At 43.3% G+C, this 18,014-nt stretch overlaps 1 protein-coding gene across 3 annotated transcripts in view; it reads right to left on the minus strand.

The window, feature by feature from the left end:
- Positions 1–18,014, minus strand: part of NUP214 (nucleoporin 214) — a 60,191-nt gene that overhangs the window by 30,093 nt on the left and 12,084 nt on the right. For all 3 annotated transcript variants that reach the window (XM_088147081.1, XM_088147080.1, XM_088147082.1), the window contains exons 13-22: positions 16,836–16,996; positions 15,943–16,034; positions 14,378–14,467; positions 13,673–13,822; positions 12,974–13,132; positions 8,604–8,707; positions 6,981–7,163; positions 5,297–5,382; positions 4,395–4,478; positions 2,929–3,177 (exon numbers count right to left, since the gene is read on the minus strand). In XM_088147081.1, the coding sequence (XP_088003207.1) occupies positions 2,929–3,177; positions 4,395–4,478; positions 5,297–5,382; positions 6,981–7,163; positions 8,604–8,707; positions 12,974–13,132; positions 13,673–13,822; positions 14,378–14,467; positions 15,943–16,034; positions 16,836–16,996 (1,358 nt within the window). The remainder of the gene's footprint in view (positions 1–2,928; positions 3,178–4,394; positions 4,479–5,296; positions 5,383–6,980; positions 7,164–8,603; positions 8,708–12,973; positions 13,133–13,672; positions 13,823–14,377; positions 14,468–15,942; positions 16,035–16,835; positions 16,997–18,014) is intronic.

Consider the following 18,014-nt stretch of genomic DNA (forward strand, 5'->3'; position numbering starts at 1 on the left):
AAGGAAAGAAATGTAGCTATGTGTCACAAGGCTTCCCTGCCCCTTCTTGCAGCCAAACGTTTTTGCAATACTCACTGAAACGCGGATTCTTTAATAGAACAATATCCCTCAATATCATTTTAAGATCATCAAATAGTACTAAGCATTCAGTAATCTCTACGTTGCAGTGAAAACATTGTATTTTTAACTGGTATTTACCTCCTCTCCCTGGCCAAGCAGATGAGAAAAAAATCACCAAGATCAACCGAGGATTCAGCAGCTCCCTTAATTATCCATAAGGTCTATCCTGAATCCTGTTGGGGAATGAATTCCCTTTCACCTACAAAACTGCTCTAGACATTCCCTTTCAGCTTCTAAAAAAATGTCCTAGAAGGGATTTCTGTTTTCTTGACCAGGCAAACGCTCAGTGTCCTTTAAGCCGTAGGACCATGTTCTCTATTCAGCTGGATCCCGGCCACGGTTCAGAGGCTGTCTTTATTTTATGACTGCAACTCTACACTCTCAAACTGAACGTAAGCATTCCTCCGAGGGCACTTACACTAATTATTCCAATATACGAACCGGACGCAATGCTGCCACGGCTTAAGACGGTTTCCTTTTCCATTCCAGAAAGCAGATTAATCCATCTAATGGAAGAAGCTTGTTGGCTGAAAACAGCGTTCCCTAATCGTTTGGTCATGCACATCAACCCGTTAGATGGCCAGCATTGTGCAAGGCCAATTTTTATCTTTTTTTTTTTTAAGTATCTTTTTTAATTCTGGGCTTTATGGTTACCTGTGGTGGAGCCAGCTAACAAATGAACAGTAGCCTCAGGAATGGTTAATTTTAAAGCGTGTGTTTCAATTCTACCATTATAATTACCCCCATAGTTTTCTTTTGGCTGAAGAAAACTTCCTTAAAAAATGCACATGCATTTAGCATGACGTGGGGATGCTTCTCACAATTGAAAAAGGCTTTAAGGTTTGACTGAGCTCTTCTTAGATAGAATTATGTCATTCCTATTATAGAGATAGCTATCTCTTCCAGCTTGGTTGCCTTTTTATAGGCTTCTCTTCCAAAACAGTGAGGTTTCACCAGCCTTCTCCATTTGATATTTACCAAACATGCTAAACTACAACTCCCATCACACACAGCCAACACGGAATAAAGTTTTTAGGCTAGGATACTCCATGGTAAATTCCCACGTACCTCTGAAATTATCTTGCGTCTGCTGTCAATTTAATTTAGTGTTTTTCAAACTTGGCAACTTGAAGATGGGCGGGCTTCAACTCCCAGAATTCCCCAGCCAAGGGGGGAAGTTGAAGTCCACCCATCTTCAAGTTGCCAAGTTTGAAAAAACCTGATATAACTTATCTTATTAACAAGTTGTCTCTATTTCTGTAGACTGCCCTGGATTTGGATTTGACTAAAAAAAATGTAGAAATAATTGTGATCCAGGCATTCTACAATTCAGAAATTCAAATCCTGCAATGATTCGATTTATGGGACATGTGAAGGCTTCAGATTTGGCTTAGAAGTGTGGTGTGGACCCAGGCGCTGTAATTCCTCAACTATGGTTTATGGCTTAGCATTAAATGCAGCCTTAGCGAAAATAAATCCCTTGCTTCACACCTGATTGTGACTTAATCTAAGATTTAGCACAAGAGGAAGCAATGTTTTTGGACTGAAGATTTTTCCTCTCCTCTAAGGACCACAGCAGGCATAACGGTGACCTCACTTTGGGGATTTAAGACAAAATAGATGCATTAAATCAGCAAAGGCTTAATGCACCTATTTTAGATTTTCTCTTATTAGATTATGAAGAGCTAAGCTATGGAAAATCATTGTTTCAATGCAGAATTTGGAGGCGGGGGAATTCTCTGGCCACAAATATGTGTAATGCGTTTCTTAGTGACTGGGAAACAGGATGGTGGTTTGCAAAATATCATGAGTACACAAGCGCAGAACATTCACACATTTTTCCCTGATTAGGAAAATGGGAAACCACTCCCAAATGCATGAGGATCGAGAAATCCCTGCCCTAACAATTTAAGGTCCAATAAGGGGCTAAATTTCCCACATCCAGCTGCCAAGGTTTCTGTAATTTAATTTTCTATTCTCGTTCAATCAATCTAGTTAAAGAAGACTCCATGAGAATCTTGATTTTGAGTTGTAAGGGGCTGCTAAAGGCTTATCAGGTTGGTGGGGGGTCCTGGTTCAGCCTGCGGTGAAATCCTAGTAACTCGACTATCAAAAAGCAGAAACAAAGTGGATATGGAAAATACGGAGAACAAAGATTCAGGGCAGGGAGAATTTAATTCCCCAATAAAACATAACTTTAATTCCTCAATAAAACATAACTTCAACTTGACAGGAAGAGAATGGACCAGGTTAACAGATCCCATGACAACCATGCTTGTTTTATGGACTGTTGAACAAGACATTAGTAGATTTGATTAATTCAGACTGCTGGGTCCAGAAGTCTTGTTTGCAAGCTACACTGGATAGGTTCAGAAAATACACAAAGCCCAAACCTCACAAAGGATGAGAATGAAGGACAAAGTTATTAAGCAGGATCAAATCACTGCTTCCCCTTCATTCCATATCTTGACTGCAAAGCACAGACCAACCTGTCAGCCTTACTCGGTAGACTAGACAGGAATCACAACCAGATGAACCAATTCTATTTTATTATAAAGCTACATTGACAGAATCTTGCAACTGTCTAAAAGGACAGTTCTCCCCCCCCCGCCCATCTCCTTTACAGCCTGAGAAACTAGGGAGGGTCCCTTCTGAGCCTCTTGCCACTCCTGCTATCCAGCTGAGGGCTACGCTCCCTCTTATCTGACTGTTCCCCAGGCAGCGTCTCTTGGCCCAGTCTCCCAAGGTCTTTCCCACATACCTTTACACAACCAGATCAAACAAAATGATGTTCTGGAATCTACTCACTTAAAGTGCCCATTGTGATGTGGGGTTTGCCAAGAGGCAGGGGCTGTGACAACAGGGCAGGCTGGATCGAAGGAGTCCGGACAACAGGGGCGTGACGAGGCCCTTGGATAGGTACCACCTCCTCTTCCTCCTGATCCACCACCTCAATGTCCTCATTCTCCAGGGACTGGGCAACTGAAGACACAGAGCTGATCTCATCCAAGTCTTCATCGTATCTCAGAGACAGAAAAGCTGACTGGGCCAGAGTAGCTGCAAAAATTTGGGGGAGGGAATTATTAATAATTATTTCAAGGGAAGCAAGAAAAGAAAGTTACAGGAAGCCTATTATGGTGACAGATTGGGGTAGCCGTTCAGAAAAACTTTGGAATAGAGTTGGAATGTCCCATATTGACAAATCACTGTTTATGGGTCTTGAAGATCATTAAATATGTTTCATACGAGCTTAAGAGGAGACTCTTTCAACAAAATATTTTTTTTCACATTTACTGGACATTTCAGAGAACGTTTAAATGTTTAAGAAAAGGTTGGCTGTCACCTTTAACATGATGGAGAGGACACTTACACATACGACATGGGCTTGTCCAACTATTAATTTGTTGGCATGATTTTGAGAAGATTAATCTGGTTTAAAGAAGGGAATGAGATTCTGAATTACATACCCCCAAATTGGAATGAATTGTTATCAAGAAAAAGAACAGATTTAATAAGCATGGAGTGAGCAAAAAGTATTCTTCTTTTAGGATGGAAAGGCTGTCCCTATGAATGTATTATCTTGGATTGATATCTTTGTTCTTTTTTATGAACAGGTTTTTCCCATGTACGGGAAAGAGTGATCAATATTATTCCAAGTTTACGGCTAAGTTTAAAAACTGAGCAGGTTATTTTTCTTTGTAATATATGCTTCTGTTTCATTTTCTGCTATCCCCCCCTTTTTTTTGTAAATCAAAGCAACAGATCTTTAAAAAAACCCTGATGCCCAGTAATCTTGTTTTCTTTTCCCTCCTCATCCTCTCTTCCTTTTAGGCTGTGCCTTTTTCTACGGCATTAATGGATATGTGGCATTGGAAGCCTTTCAGGTCGAAGCGCAGGGAAAAGAGGCTTTCAATAATGAACCAAACACAGACTCTCCACCCCTTTGGGGGGCAGCTTTGTAAATCCGCCTTTGCGGAGTGCGAACTCAGTGACCTTGAGAACGATAGGGCTGAACGTTAGCTAGTAAAGCATACGGGGAAGCCAAAACAGGGAAGGTGAGAAGTAACCAGCTTGCTCAAACCCCTTTTGCTCCCATCGTAAGGCAACATAGTTCCCTCCCCTTTCCCCATAGTGAAAACAGAGTGCAAAACGTTGTCGTAGCTCCCACTGATAAAAACCTAGTTGCTAAAGGAGGGTTAGTGAAAGGGAGAAGTTTCTTCCCCGCAGCTCACTTTTGCCCTGCAGTAGAAACTATTTTCAATTATCTTGGATACCTGGTGCAGTAGAGTGTACGGGTGGCACTTTCCTCTTGGACAAGAAATTCCGTAGCTGGGTCTGCTTCGCAAGAGACAATTTAGCTGCAAGTGAAAGGGAATGGGGAACATAATGATTTTTTGGGTTGTAATTCCATATACGTCAGGGTTTTTCAAACTTGGCAACTTTAAGAGGTGTGGACTTCAACTCCCAGAATTCCCTAGCCAGCCTGGGGAACCAACTCCCAGAATTCCCCAGCCAACTCCCAGAATTCCCCAGTCCACACAACATACTAAGATTTTGTTGGAAAAAAAAGTTTTGAAAAAGTAGCATTACGGCTGTCCCTTTGAAATGTATTTATTTATCGATCAAATTTATATATTTTTAGAAATAATCGTGTGACCGATATACTGTAAAGAGACAGTTTGGTGTAGTGGTTAAAGGCCTGGGATTAGAAGTTGGAGATGGTGAGTTCGAGTCCTGCCTTAGGTGCAAAGCCAGCTGGGTGATTTTGGCCCAGTCCCTCCCTCTCAGCCCTGGGAAGGAGGAGGCCAGGGCAAAATGTTGCTGGGAAAATTGGGAGTACTTGCCCAGATCATCATCAGACTAACTCAAAAACACCAATACAAAAACAAAAACATCCTATAAAAATTGACTCAATATGGATAGCAGTAATCACTGCTACAATTGTGCCATCGCGGCTATGATCCTATTTTAAAGCTGCTTTTTCCGTGAATAAAACAGGCAGTGCAAGATAGTTTAAAAAAAAACAGGCAGACCCAGAAGAGACTAAAGAAAATAATTCTCCACACATTACAGCCTACGAAGCAATAACTCTGTGCTTGTAGCTGATGTTCAACACAACCGTGCGCACCGCCCGATGTGCAAATGCGGTGTGCAAGAAAACACACCACCGAGTTACCGGGTGACGGGGACGAAGCTTTGGTGCAAGATTCCAGCGTGGCTTTCGTCAAGGCGTTACTCAGATTCTCCAGCTCGCTCTCTAAGCTAAGGAAGGAAAAAAAGGCACAGAAGAGGGAAGCAGAGTTGCAACATCACTGACAATCCGAGTGCAAATTTTTTTTTAAAGGACCTGAAGAACCTAACACATATTCGTTCATCCATCACAGATGTGATTCAGCACCGTTTCTCCTCCTCCCGGGTCTATTCTCATTAAACTCAGCTACAAATAGAAGGGGCCATTCATAGCTCTTGATGACAATGACCAAAGTATCTCTTAGTTTGACGTAAGTGCTGATAGGAAGAATTAACAAGAGTTTATTGGCCAGTAGCGGGGGGGGGGTGGAGTTTAGATTAAATCCTGCCAACCTGCTTATCTGGGTTTGGGGCTGGTTCAGGCACTTGGTTTCCCAAGCTGATTTTTCTCTTTTCCCTCCCAAGCACCAGTTCCTGCAAAACCCATTTCTGAGGCTCCCCCTCAAAGATGGGAGTTGGCATGGGGTGGGCAGACAAGGGGACCCTCATATCTTCCATTTGTGGTGGACTGTAGAAGAGAACGAGGTTCTCAAGAAGGAGGGGGTACATTCCAAGAAGGGCAGAGAGACAAGAGACAACACAGTCCGGAGCAGGAGCGTGGGAAGCAGAAGAGAATTAGGATAGCCACTCCCTAGAATCTCCCAGGGAATATCCACTAGTTGCAGTAGTACAGATTTAATCTGGCAAGATTTTGTCCATATGGTGTAAGCAACAAAAGAACTGAACTTGGTTGAACTGTTTCCCTATGGTTCTTGGGCTAGGCCTGACAATTGCAGGCTGGTTTTATTTATTCGTTCCATTTTGAACCCCCCTCCATCATCTCAGAGATGTGCCACGTATTAAAACCATAAAGCAAGCAGGGAAAGAGCAACTGAAAACAAAGCGCGCGCGCGCACACACACACACACATATATATATATATATATATATACACACACACACACACACACACACACACTTATATATTTTACTATACTGGGGAAGCAAACATCATCAATCCCAAGGAATAATATCCCTGTATCACAGTAGGATTTCCAAATTGTCCTGCCCTGCTAAAATAAAGACCACATTTTGAGGGCTTATGGTAACAAGACCGAAGCTGTGCACATTTGGGGGGAATCCTACTCCAGAGGGTGCTGGGGGGGCACAGAAAAGGCACCTCTTTGAGGTCCTACCAGGGAGTTGAAGGTATCTACACAAACAGTGCAAAGCAGAATAACATTTCTCACATCATCCATGAGCTGTAATTTGCAACTGATTTAACGAGAGATGTGGTCAGGGGGGAAAAAAAGAAAAAATTGGCGTTGCAGAAAATGTTTATGAAGCCTTGTAAAATTATCAGCAATATCTTGGTGGTGGGGGGAGAGAGACATGATAGGATCCAAGTGGGAGAATTCTCAGTCTTTTATAGCTGACATGCCTACGAGTCACAACTTCCTCCCTAATTCACGGGGTGCATTTAAACTTCAAGGATGAGCTTTCTTTCCACAGAATAAAAATGCCGTTCCACGCCAGTCCAGAAAGAACACTTCCTTCCAACATTTCCAAATGGATTGAGACAGGACACGGGGAAGAAGAGCGCCTCTGGGGAATTCCTCGGCAGCCCTCACCTCTGGATGCTGGTGTGAGAGGAGCTGGGAGTCGACACGTTCCACTGAGACACTTGGTTGTACAAACGGAGTTCGTACAAGCTGTCCACCAGCTTCTTCAGCCTCTTCCTCTGCTGGTTGATGATCTCCCGATTGTTAGTGAGGGCGTTGAACAGAGTTTCTCGCTCGGGGACTGCTAAACGCCTATTTAAAAAGGATGGAGAGAGAGAAAGAGGTAAGGCATAAAGGCAGAACAGGCAGATATAAATGAATTCAATTAGGCATCTTTAAAATCTGAATATAATCCCTGGGAACAATGCAGAGAGCAAGGAAAATCAATATCCTTAGGGCTAGCAAGGTGTGCCAAGACCACAGCCATTAAAGGATGCTGAAACATCCTTTTCTGCAGTCTAAATGTTCAGGATGTCCAAAACATTCCATAAAAGATCATTTGGACCTCAGCACAATAATTCAAGCTAAATTATTTGGGAATGGGTCAGATCAGCCCATTCTGAGGTTAGAATGCTCTGTGATAGAGCGTTTGGAGCACAGCTACTAAACCCTGATGATGCTCCAAGGCTACCGGGTCCAACAATGTCCCTTGCAAAATGCCCTTCTGACAGATGCTGTGGGATGGAAGGAAAGAGCAAAGCTATAATTCACCTTTTGGGGAGGGGTCAAGATAGGTTAAGAAGCAGATTTCTTTTGCTTCGGTAACTACAGAGGATTCAAGTCAGTTAAGGAAAATCATTTAAATGAAGCATAGCCTATGGACCAAATCAGGAAACACATCCGACAAGCACTGCTGAAACTCTATTGTTAAAGGGTACAATTACAAAATCTTGAAAGTCTGAAAGTGATTCTCTCTTCCCTTCTTACACCCAAGAGAATCAAGGCCAAGTAATCTTGGGTTTCTTTCTCACTTACTCCTCGCTTCTAGGGCTAAGTTGGTGTTTACCTAATGGCCACTGAATTCCTTCTTCAAGGCCATCTTTGTACTCCTCCACACTACTATAGAAATTATGGAACCTATTATGATGACCTTCTTCCTACAGAAGACACATCTTCTAAGAAATCATCCATGGGATTTATACCAACTGACAATGGTGATATACCATGAAGGACAGATAACTAAGTGCTCAAATCATCTCCAAGGGGTGGGGGGATATGTGTTAATATTCCCAAGAGCTGGCTGTTAAAAGAACTAGTAACTTAGTTCCACACAGGATGACTGTGTAATGCTTTGGATACACTTTGGAGAAGGTCCTTCAAAGAGGACAAAAGTGGAAACATGGCTGCTGCCGGCAACTCATTAAAATAGCTGCATCATTTTCTAGGACTTTCTCTGCAGCTGTGAGACCCTGGAAACAGACATAGCTGCTTTAATGAATTTGATTTTCACTGAGAAGTGAACAAGACATTTTCTTTTCCTTGTTCACTTCATGTGAATTGCATCACGCAAACTCACATATCTAAACCAAAACCAACCAGAAAATCACCCATTAATGTCTAGGGTGAAAGTTAGCCTCCCAAAGCATTTGATACCTGAATATCCACCAGCTAAATCAACAATGCAGGGTACTGTTCACGATCAAAAAGCCTGCAAGAAAAGGATTTCTTCATCCCCCAACCCAAACCACTCACTTCTGCTTCTTTTGCTGCTCCAGATGTCGATCCCATTCTAAATCCAGAACATCGTTCACATCTTGGACGGCAAATTTCACGTACTGATGCAAGCGACGAATTTCCTGCCCCCAAAAAACATTCAACATTCAGCTCAAAAAGTCAAGCGTGGGAAGTTCTGAAGGTTGTTGATCAGCTGTCTGATGGGAATGCCGCAGCCTCAACCACCCAGATCTAACCAAACACTGGGGATGTCTTGGTGGCTATAACTGTGTTGCCTCTCTGGAATTCTCAGAGGTGGATGAATTGGAACAACCAATCAATATGGATCTGGTTATGGCACAACCAATCAGCGTAGATCTGGGTATGGCACCACCAAGTATAGGGTTAGGGTTAGGGTTATGGCCTATCTGGTTATCTGGTTATGGCCCAACCCATTAATATAACTCTTGTTAGGGCACAATTAATTGGGATAGGTCTGGATGAAATTATGGTAAACCGATCAATACAGATCTGGTTATGACACAACCAATCAGTAGAAATCTGGAAGAGGTTATGGGACAACTCTTGTATTTTGGGGAATTACTGTAGCCCTGCAGTAAAACACCTGTTTGGAAAGTAGAAGGCCTGGGTACAATATCTGGCATTTCTAGATGAGACTAGGAAATAGTACGATCTGAAATCTTTTGCAGGAAGCAACTCTTGAGCAGCTCATATCCTGGAATGGAAACTTTAATTAAAAAAAAGGGGGGGGGGAACGTTCAGCTATGTCTGCGATTTGAAGTTCTCAGTTCTGGACACAGACTGGTCATTCCCTTAAAACAAACCAAGAGTTTGCCAAGACTGAAGATCTGCTGTAATAAATGCTTTTACGGGGCAAGCACAAAAATCAGCCAGTTTCAAACCTGACTTTCTTTTACCACTTGCCCACGATCCTGTTCTGTTCAGTTTTCAGAGAGTTCTTGGGCTGATGGACCAAGCCCCAACACCTTTAGGTAACTTCTTGCCAACATCCATTGTGTTAGGAAGAACGCAAAGATCAATTTAATAAGGGAAGGGAGGCGCTTTTAGCAAATCACGGCACTAGGTATTCATATCCACAACAGTGCTATTTTCAAGCCCGACGCCCTTGTTTATTCCTCTAATAACTGCGCCTTCTTTATATTTCAGCTGTACTATTTGGCAAGGAGACTGAGTGCGCTCCGAGGGCCCTCCGGGACCCCATCTGGCACATGCACAGTGCTAAAAAACCTCTTTCCAGTGTCAGTTCAATTACTACATCCGTGTTGTCAGTCCCAGCACTTAGCAGGCCTACAGCAAATATTGATCTGCTCACGGGCCAATGCTCTGGTGCGGCGCAAAGCTGCAAAGACACACGCCCGCAGCTCTGCTGAGTTTTTAATTTCTTCATGCAAAAGGAAAACTCCACGCTGAGCCGGAACGAGTTGCCTCTTTCCAGCCTTGATAAATCAAGTCACGGAACAGGCTGTGCGGGTAGAAAGAAGAGGAAGAGAATGGTAAAATATCCCTTGCTTTTAAAAAGGGCTATTTTCAAATGGAAAGTTTAGGGTGGTGAGGGCCACAGACTTGGAGGGCATGTAGGTTAGAAAAGGCTGCAACAGAGCATTAAATTAAACTTCTCCTTCAAAGTCGAGAAGGACTTCTGGCCCATGTAGTTTTCTTGGCATCAGTACAAAAGGCTCTTGTCACTATTTTCTTTCTGCAATGTCTTCTCCACTTCTTACAGCCTTGAGAACTCCTAGTGGTCTCCCATCCAAGGACTAACCTGGGTAGCTTCTGAACCCAGACCGTCTCAGCTACCACCTTGTAACCACTGCAGTAGGCCTACAGAACTAGTTCAACCAATGTACTGGGTTCACTTGGAGGGCTAGGGTGGTGTAGCACTTAGGGGTCCGACCAGGATTGGCAAGACCTGGGTTCAAATCCTTCCACAATAATCACCGGAAAAGCTGGGGCCATCAGCATTCTCCCAGCCTAGCTCAATTCCCAGGATCGTTGTGGAAATAAAATGAAAAAAATCACCCTGAACGTTTTGGAAGGAGAGTTGAATAAAAAGGGGAAAAAGTCAGAACAATTATTCACCCAGGAGAGATTTTGGCTCAAATTGCCTATTTCTGACTCTTCTATGTCTGCTAAAACATAGGGATTCTTGAGATGCCTAACCTATCAATCTGGTCTGGACAACACGGAGTACTATTCCCTACCGAATCTAGACCTTTGGCGGAAAAAAAAATCCAGCATGGCCAGAACAATGGGTGTTGTGGTACTATGAAGAGAAGAGAAGAGAAGAGAAGAGAAGAGAAGAGAAGAGAAGAGAAGAGAAGAGAAGAGGGAAGGGGGAAGGGGGAAGGGGGAGAGGAAAGGGAAGGGGGAGAGGAAAGGGAAAGGGAAAGGGAAAGGGAAAGGGAAAGGGAAAGGGAAAGGGAAAGGGAAAGGGAAAGGGAAAGGAAAGGAAAGGAAAGGAAAGGAAAGGAAAGGAAAGGAAAGGAAAGGAAAGGAAAGGAAAGGAAAGGAAAGGAAAGGAAAGGAAAGGAAAAAGATTTTCTTGATACAGCTCGACGTTAAAGGGCATCTTTGCTTCTGGATGCTGGGTGGGGGAGAATTTATTTATTTAAATGATTGACAGAAGTGCCCATCTCACACCAGTGAGCAGAATTATTAAGCAGGCCAGGCTGAACTGCTGCCGCGGTCTCATTTTTTTTGCCCTTTCAAGGCCCGTTTCCATCAACGGTTCCTGTCCAGAGTCGGCCTCTCACATTTTCCTTGCACAGCAAAGCCACAGCAATTAGCCAGCCGGGGTTCAGCTCCGTCGTCTTACACGTCAGTCCGGCGGGGGAAAAATAACCTTTTCATCTGGACATCCTGGGGGATCCTTCCTCCCTCTCACCCCTCCGACAGAGGATTTCTTCACTTGTTCTTCAAGCAAAAATGCCCGGTGGCAACTCCACACTGACAAGCCCACTTGGTTTTAAACCCACCATCCATGAAATTAACTGCAGCGGCCCAAGTTATATAAATCAATCCGCCAAACAGAAAAGCAGTTGCTGATGACAGAACAATTTCAGACGAGTTAAAAAAAAAAAAATTGAGGTACTAAACCAGCATTTCTTCTCTCATCTCCTGCTTCAGGTTCTTCTGAAGTTCAATGGGGGCTTCAGAGTTACAGTTCAGAATTGGGCTTCCCCATTTGGGCCTGAGCTGGTCGCCATCCCATTAACGGAGGATTCGATCAACAGGGTTTGTTGATTATATTTATATATAAATATAATTTATATTTATATTACATTATATTTATATAAATTATCCATTATCCATTATATTTATATAAATTATAATTTATAATTATATTTAAATAATTATATTATTGATACTGATATTTATATAATTATATATTATATTTATATTACATTTATATTACCATTCCAGATTTTTTTCCTGCTGATCTCCATTTCCTTGGATGCTCTCCCTGTGAACACTAGGGGTCATCAACTGGCACACACACACACACAAACGGGTGACACTAGTGGAAGCCCCAAATAAAGGAGAAAAGAAAAGAAGTGATGGGAGTCTCACCAGTTCCCTAAATCTCACACAATGAGATCTTAGAAGTCTTCAGGCAGGAATGCCCCAATGTGACAGCGCTGGGGCCATTTTTTAGAAACAGGCGTTGGTGCCCATTGTCTGGAGAGATCACCGAGTCTTGCTATTAATCTGGCTCTTCCTGGCAGCCTCCCATCCAGGGGTCAACTAGACTGCTTAGCTTCTGAAACCTCCCCCGGCCTGCCTCATAAAAACATAAGCCGTGCCCTGCTGGATTGGAGCCCTGGCCCATCTAGTCCAGCACTCTATTCTCCCAGTGGCACAAGGAAGCCTGCCAGTCTCCCAGCAGATGGCCTTCAGAGGCAGTCCCACTGCCATCAAGACTAAGAGCCACTGATCCCCAGGACTTCCAGGCATCGGTCCCACCCTTGATTGAAGCCAGCCAAGCTGGTCACCAGCACCACATCTGGTGATAGCAAATTCCACAGTTTGATGACATATTGGGTAAACAAATATTTCCTTTCGTCTGTCCTGATTCTTCCATGATTCAATTTCATCGAGAAGCTGTTGGGGGGTATTTCTGGTGCTGTTTCTGGAAATAAGCAAGGGGGGTGGACTCCTAGAGATGGGGTTATTGCTGGCAACTAGCCTTTGATGCAGAACCCCACTTCCTGAATCTCAGGCAGCTTCCCTTAAAAGACCAGTTGGTAAGAGGACTATTGGTCTCCTGGTCCTGTATGGGAGGTTCCTGAAGGCATCTGCTCAGACGTTCTGGACCAGATAGGTCCTCAAGGCTTTTTTTTGTTCTGATGAGGTTGATCTGCTCCTACCTGAAGCTGGGCTTCACTCTTTGGATCCAAAGGCTTCTTGTAAAGCAAGTGCAAGTACTCGGAGTTGCGAGCTTGCTCATCCTTCTCCCGGGCTTCCTCCACCCCTGCAAAGCCTTCCAACAAATTGGTCTTCAGAAGGCTGATGTCTCCATGAAGGGACTACAAAGAAGAGACAGATGAAAGAAAAAGATGGGGAGGCAGTTCATCATCAGGAGACACCCAGTTTCTAGAAAACTAGGCAGCAGAGTGACAGTAAGGTACAGCTAGGCTAGGGCAGTTCCCTAAAAGATGGTTCGGTTCAAAGGCTGAAGGCCACACCACGCTTTGTGTTCACCATCAAGAACTCAAGCCATAGAGAAACCGTATTTTAGATGCCCTAGCTAAACAATGAATATTGACATAAATTCTTTTATTCTTATCTTTAAAGGTTTAAGTTATCTAAATCATCAGAGGGTTAATAAGCTCTAATCAATACTGTATAAATACCCCTGTACCTAAATTAAAAAAAAAAGACTCTATCCATGCTCTGCAGCATTGCTCTAGCTACGTTGCTGCCCAACTAAGATTCCGACAAACCAAAGATGCAAATTGGGGAGCCCCAAATGCCTGAAACTAACAATCTGCTCTTAATCCGAAGGACGGATCTGTTCTCCCAAATCTGCAGCTTTTGGTACCGGCAACATCCCGCCCGAGGGTTACCTCTGTGGTCTCTTTGATTTCCAACAGAAAGGTGTACAGGTCATTGGCTTCCACTCGCAACATCTTCTTTTCTTCCTCACTGCCCACCTGGAACGAGGCCTTGGCCGTTCGACCCTTTAGTTCTTCCATCTCTTTCTGGAAATGGGTGATCTGGGGAATCAAGCGGGTGGATTTTTCAGAATAAAAGCTCAGTCCAAGAGAATAAGAAGTGGAGGAAAAAACATACACAATAGGACTATTTCGGTGTAACAAATTAAAAATGTACTTTCCTATTCCATTGGGTAACGTTCCCTCATAGGTTAGTAAAACGAGCCCTGATTTATTTAGTTGGTCTTTCTTGAAACTTGCTGAGATGGCTAAACTGACTTTTCTAGTCAGCAATAAACGTAGATATTGTCTTTTCTCTGATCCAAGAAAAGACAGTATCTGCGTTTATTGCTGACTGGAAACCTCTTACAGACTTTTTGTGTAAAACAGGAAAAAATGATTTATGCTTTTGGTGATTAGACAAGATAGATTATAAAAAGAAGAGAGTTAAATTGCAACCAGAGTAAGAGGTAAATTTACAACTGTACTTATAACTGCTATAAAGAACACCAGAAGCTACTTCTTTGTATCTGTTTCCTTTCTTTTCTATTTTTCTTTTTCTTTTTCCCTTTCTTGCACTTTTAAGCTTTCTCTTCTATTTCTTTCTTTTTCTTTTACCTCCTCTTTTATCCCTATGATGACAGGATCCGACTCTTTCCACTGGCAGGGCTGTTTCTCCATCCCAACACCTGGAGGCTGCTGTCGACTCTGCAATGCGAAACATTAAAATGTCCATGATGTGCCGGACAAAGAATCAGAGGAATGAAGGTTTGGGTTATAGAGAGCTGAAGTCACACCAGACTTTCAGAACCTTGAAAATATATTCAAAGCCCATGCACAGATAACAGCAATACTTGTTCCATCCTCTAGGAATATGATGATATGTGGGAAACCTTGGGAGACAGCCAGGGGAATGGTTGGATAAGAGGCGGCTTAGCCTGCAGCAGGAATAGGGTGTGGCAAACATCTCAAAAGAGACCCTCCCTAGTTTCTTGGGCCGTAAAGGCGACGGGGGAGAAATGTCCTTTCAGCCTTGCAAGATTCTGTTAATGTCACCTTACAATAAAGTAGAATTAGCTCATCTAGCCATGCTTCCTGTCTGGAATACCTCACAAGGCTGAGGTAGTGTGCAATGGCATGAATTTAATCCATCTGCCGCTCTTGAAAGCAGCTGTGTCTGGCAGCTGCCCGAGGCGGTTCTGCAATTCTAGAAAAAATCACAACCAGTTGAAAGAATGGCAGACACGCTGTCTGTTGCCCTGAAGCTGTCTGGGGGAGGCAGTTAAATCTGCATGAATTTTACGTCCTTCGTGTCATGACGCCATTGTAAATCACCACGTGTGATGTTCTTTCTGGCTGAACAGGCATTCAGGACTAAGGGACAATCCTTTCCCCAGAACAATCTATTAAACCGAGGGTTCAGCTGTATTGTGTGAATCCAGACATGTTCAGTAACTAAGTTAAACATCCTGGGCAAACCTAACTCAAGGTTAGAAGCCTCCTCCCAAAACAAGAACAAGCCATTTTTCAGCTGCTAAGGATAAGAGAAACTTTTCAAATGCAGTTGCCCATTTAATTTCTACTTTTTATCAACGTTTTATGTCTTTACAGTCAATTGAATCTTATTTTGGTCTTAATTTCATGAACTGCCAGAGTCATTTTAACAATATAGATAAACAGTCACTGTAACTGGACTCCAACTTTTAGTTTTGAAACCATAATCACTCCTTGTATTATCCTTCCTTCTACTTTACATCACTACATTTTCTTTAGATACCATAATTACAACTTTTCCATAGCTTTCACATTATAACGGTTCTATATATTTCAGATCGGCAATTTTACTATTCTGTTATTCTAAACAACCATTACAAAAATTGTATCATACTTTATTAACTTTTACGCCCCAAATTCTTACATTTTAACTTACAACTTTACTTGTATGGTTATGTGATTTTACAGCTTGCTTTATTCTAATCAGTTGTAACTCTTTTGTTTTGCTGCCCCATGACCAAAATGAATGACTAAGGATGCCTCAGCTGTCAGATCAGCGGCACCATTCATACCGATGGACGTTCCCCTTTACCAGCATCGACCCTTTCTCCCTGCATAACCATCGAGCAATTTTTATTTGTGATATGGAATGGCTCAATTCACAGAAAGGCAATCTAATTCCTTCTTACCTGCGACGGGCTTGATTTTGGCCCAGCCGGAGATATCTTGGCGGCTTTCTGAAGGCCAGAGGCTGGGGGCGCACTCTGAGAAGGACGCACCGCTGGAAGCAAGAACACAAAAAGGGTGACACACTCCCACAACTTCTGCAAGTGGTTGGCTATGGCTCGGGCCCTGCGGTAAGACTGGGGATCTCTCTTATGCCGGAGATTGCAGGAAGGGGTTGATGGATAGATTTCGTTTTATTTATGTACTAGATTTGCTCATCTAGGGTGAAGGTTATCGACAAAGGAGAGTTTAGAATTTTACAAAGGTGATGTGCAGCTTCAGCCTAAAATGGTAGGCAGTCAGCCCTTCTTTCAGATACTCCATTCCAATCTTAAATCTAGCATTCTCTTAAATAAGAGGACACGAAGCCTTTTCTGTGTCCATTAAGAAAGTCGTGGGTATTTTTTTTTTCTTTTCCCCTCCTTCTTTTAATTTTTCTAAAAGGAGCATGTAACTTCACACTTCCTTAAAGGACCCTGATGTATCTTTTTCATTTGGCACTGCCCTTCCCCTGGGTGCCATCAGGCTGGCCCTCGCTCGCTCTCGAAGAGAGAGGTTATTTCAACCAGGGTTCGACAGCCAGGAATTTAAATAAAAACACCACTTTGTAGCCCATCTAGCCTCTGGGCACCTTCAGGATTTCTACCACCGTTGGCTCCAATTAGCATAGTCAGGAATTTGGGAGCTGAGTCCCAAACTGGAGACTCAGCTCCCCCAGCATTGTACTGCTACTAAGCAGAAGTCACTTGAGAACAAGGGGCAGGGGGGACACAGGAGAGGTCTCTGCCCCAAAGGCTTACATTCAAAGGCCCTGATTGCAAAGACAACCATGGGGAAAGGAGAGGCTGAACCGTACTTGCAGAAGACACGGGGGTGGAAGCCTTTACTGGGGCAGAAGATGGCGTGCCCAGGCTTAGGGGTCCTGTAGATGCAGACTTCGCGGCGGGGGGGAACGGGAAGGCCGAAGCGTTTTGGCCGCTGTTGACAGGAGGGGCAGCAGATTCGGCAGCCGCAAACCTAAAAAGGAAAAACTCAAATGAAAATCGGCAAAGTGTTCGTGGGCTGAACGGTAAGATAAAGAGGCGCGAGGAAGCAAGACTGTCATGTCTACAGGTTAGGGCCTAAGCGCCCTAGGTGGCGCCAATGTGTCCGTGGCGCCCCGTGATGTTGGCCAGGCTCCTGAACCCGTCAAAATATTTATTGAGGGTAGAGTCGTTAATAGGTTTCAGAGCAAAGGCCCAGCAACTTTATGTCCATGTAGGCTCGCGAGAGAAGAAAGGCTGCAGCTGGCTAAAAGCCCAGGCTTTTGTTTGGAAGGGTGACCTCCTGCCCAGAAAAAAAAATTAGAAAAATAAAAGTCTGCAGAGGTGGCGGGGAGCCTCCTGGGAGGCTAGGAACTAGAAGGAACCTCCCCAATTTCTTTTAAATGAGCATTTGGGGATTAGCAACACACACTCGGCGATCATTTGCAGGAACACCCCAAACTCCAGACAGGACCACGGATTCCCAAAGGCTAGGGATGCCGGTTTTAGATTCCTGCTGGCCTTTTGCAAATGGCTTGAATTGCCATGACCCGAGAGTTCAGCCTCTGCCTTGTTTTGCTTTCCTTAAGGAAAATAATCCACGATGAAGGTGATTTTCCAGAAACTAATCATGCAAAGCTGCCGTATAGGCTACCCCAGAGCGCATCGAAACGCTTTGCATTTGTGATCAAACCCATCAAATCAAAAAGTTCTTCCAGCAACTTCCAGGACTGACTTTACTCGCAGTATTTCATCAGGGACCACGAACTTTTCTACTCGATGGGCAGAAGGCATCGTTGTATGTTTTTTTTCCTTTTTAAAATGTCTTTTCCCCCCCTCTATTTCGTATTTTCTAGCATCGTTCTTCTTTGTTTTGTATATTTCACTATATTGAAAAATTCTAATAAAAATGGACCGGAAACCCCTTACAGACGTTTTGGGTGAAACAGAAAAAAAAAAAAAAAAAAGAACTTATGATTTATGATTTTGAGGATTAGGAAAAAGAGATCGCA

This window comes from Python bivittatus, unplaced genomic scaffold, assembly GCF_059951505.1.
Source record: "Python bivittatus isolate LINGU-HERP-01145 unplaced genomic scaffold, Pbiv_v1 ctg000160_np1212, whole genome shotgun sequence".
NCBI lineage: Eukaryota > Metazoa > Chordata > Lepidosauria > Squamata > Pythonidae > Python > Python bivittatus.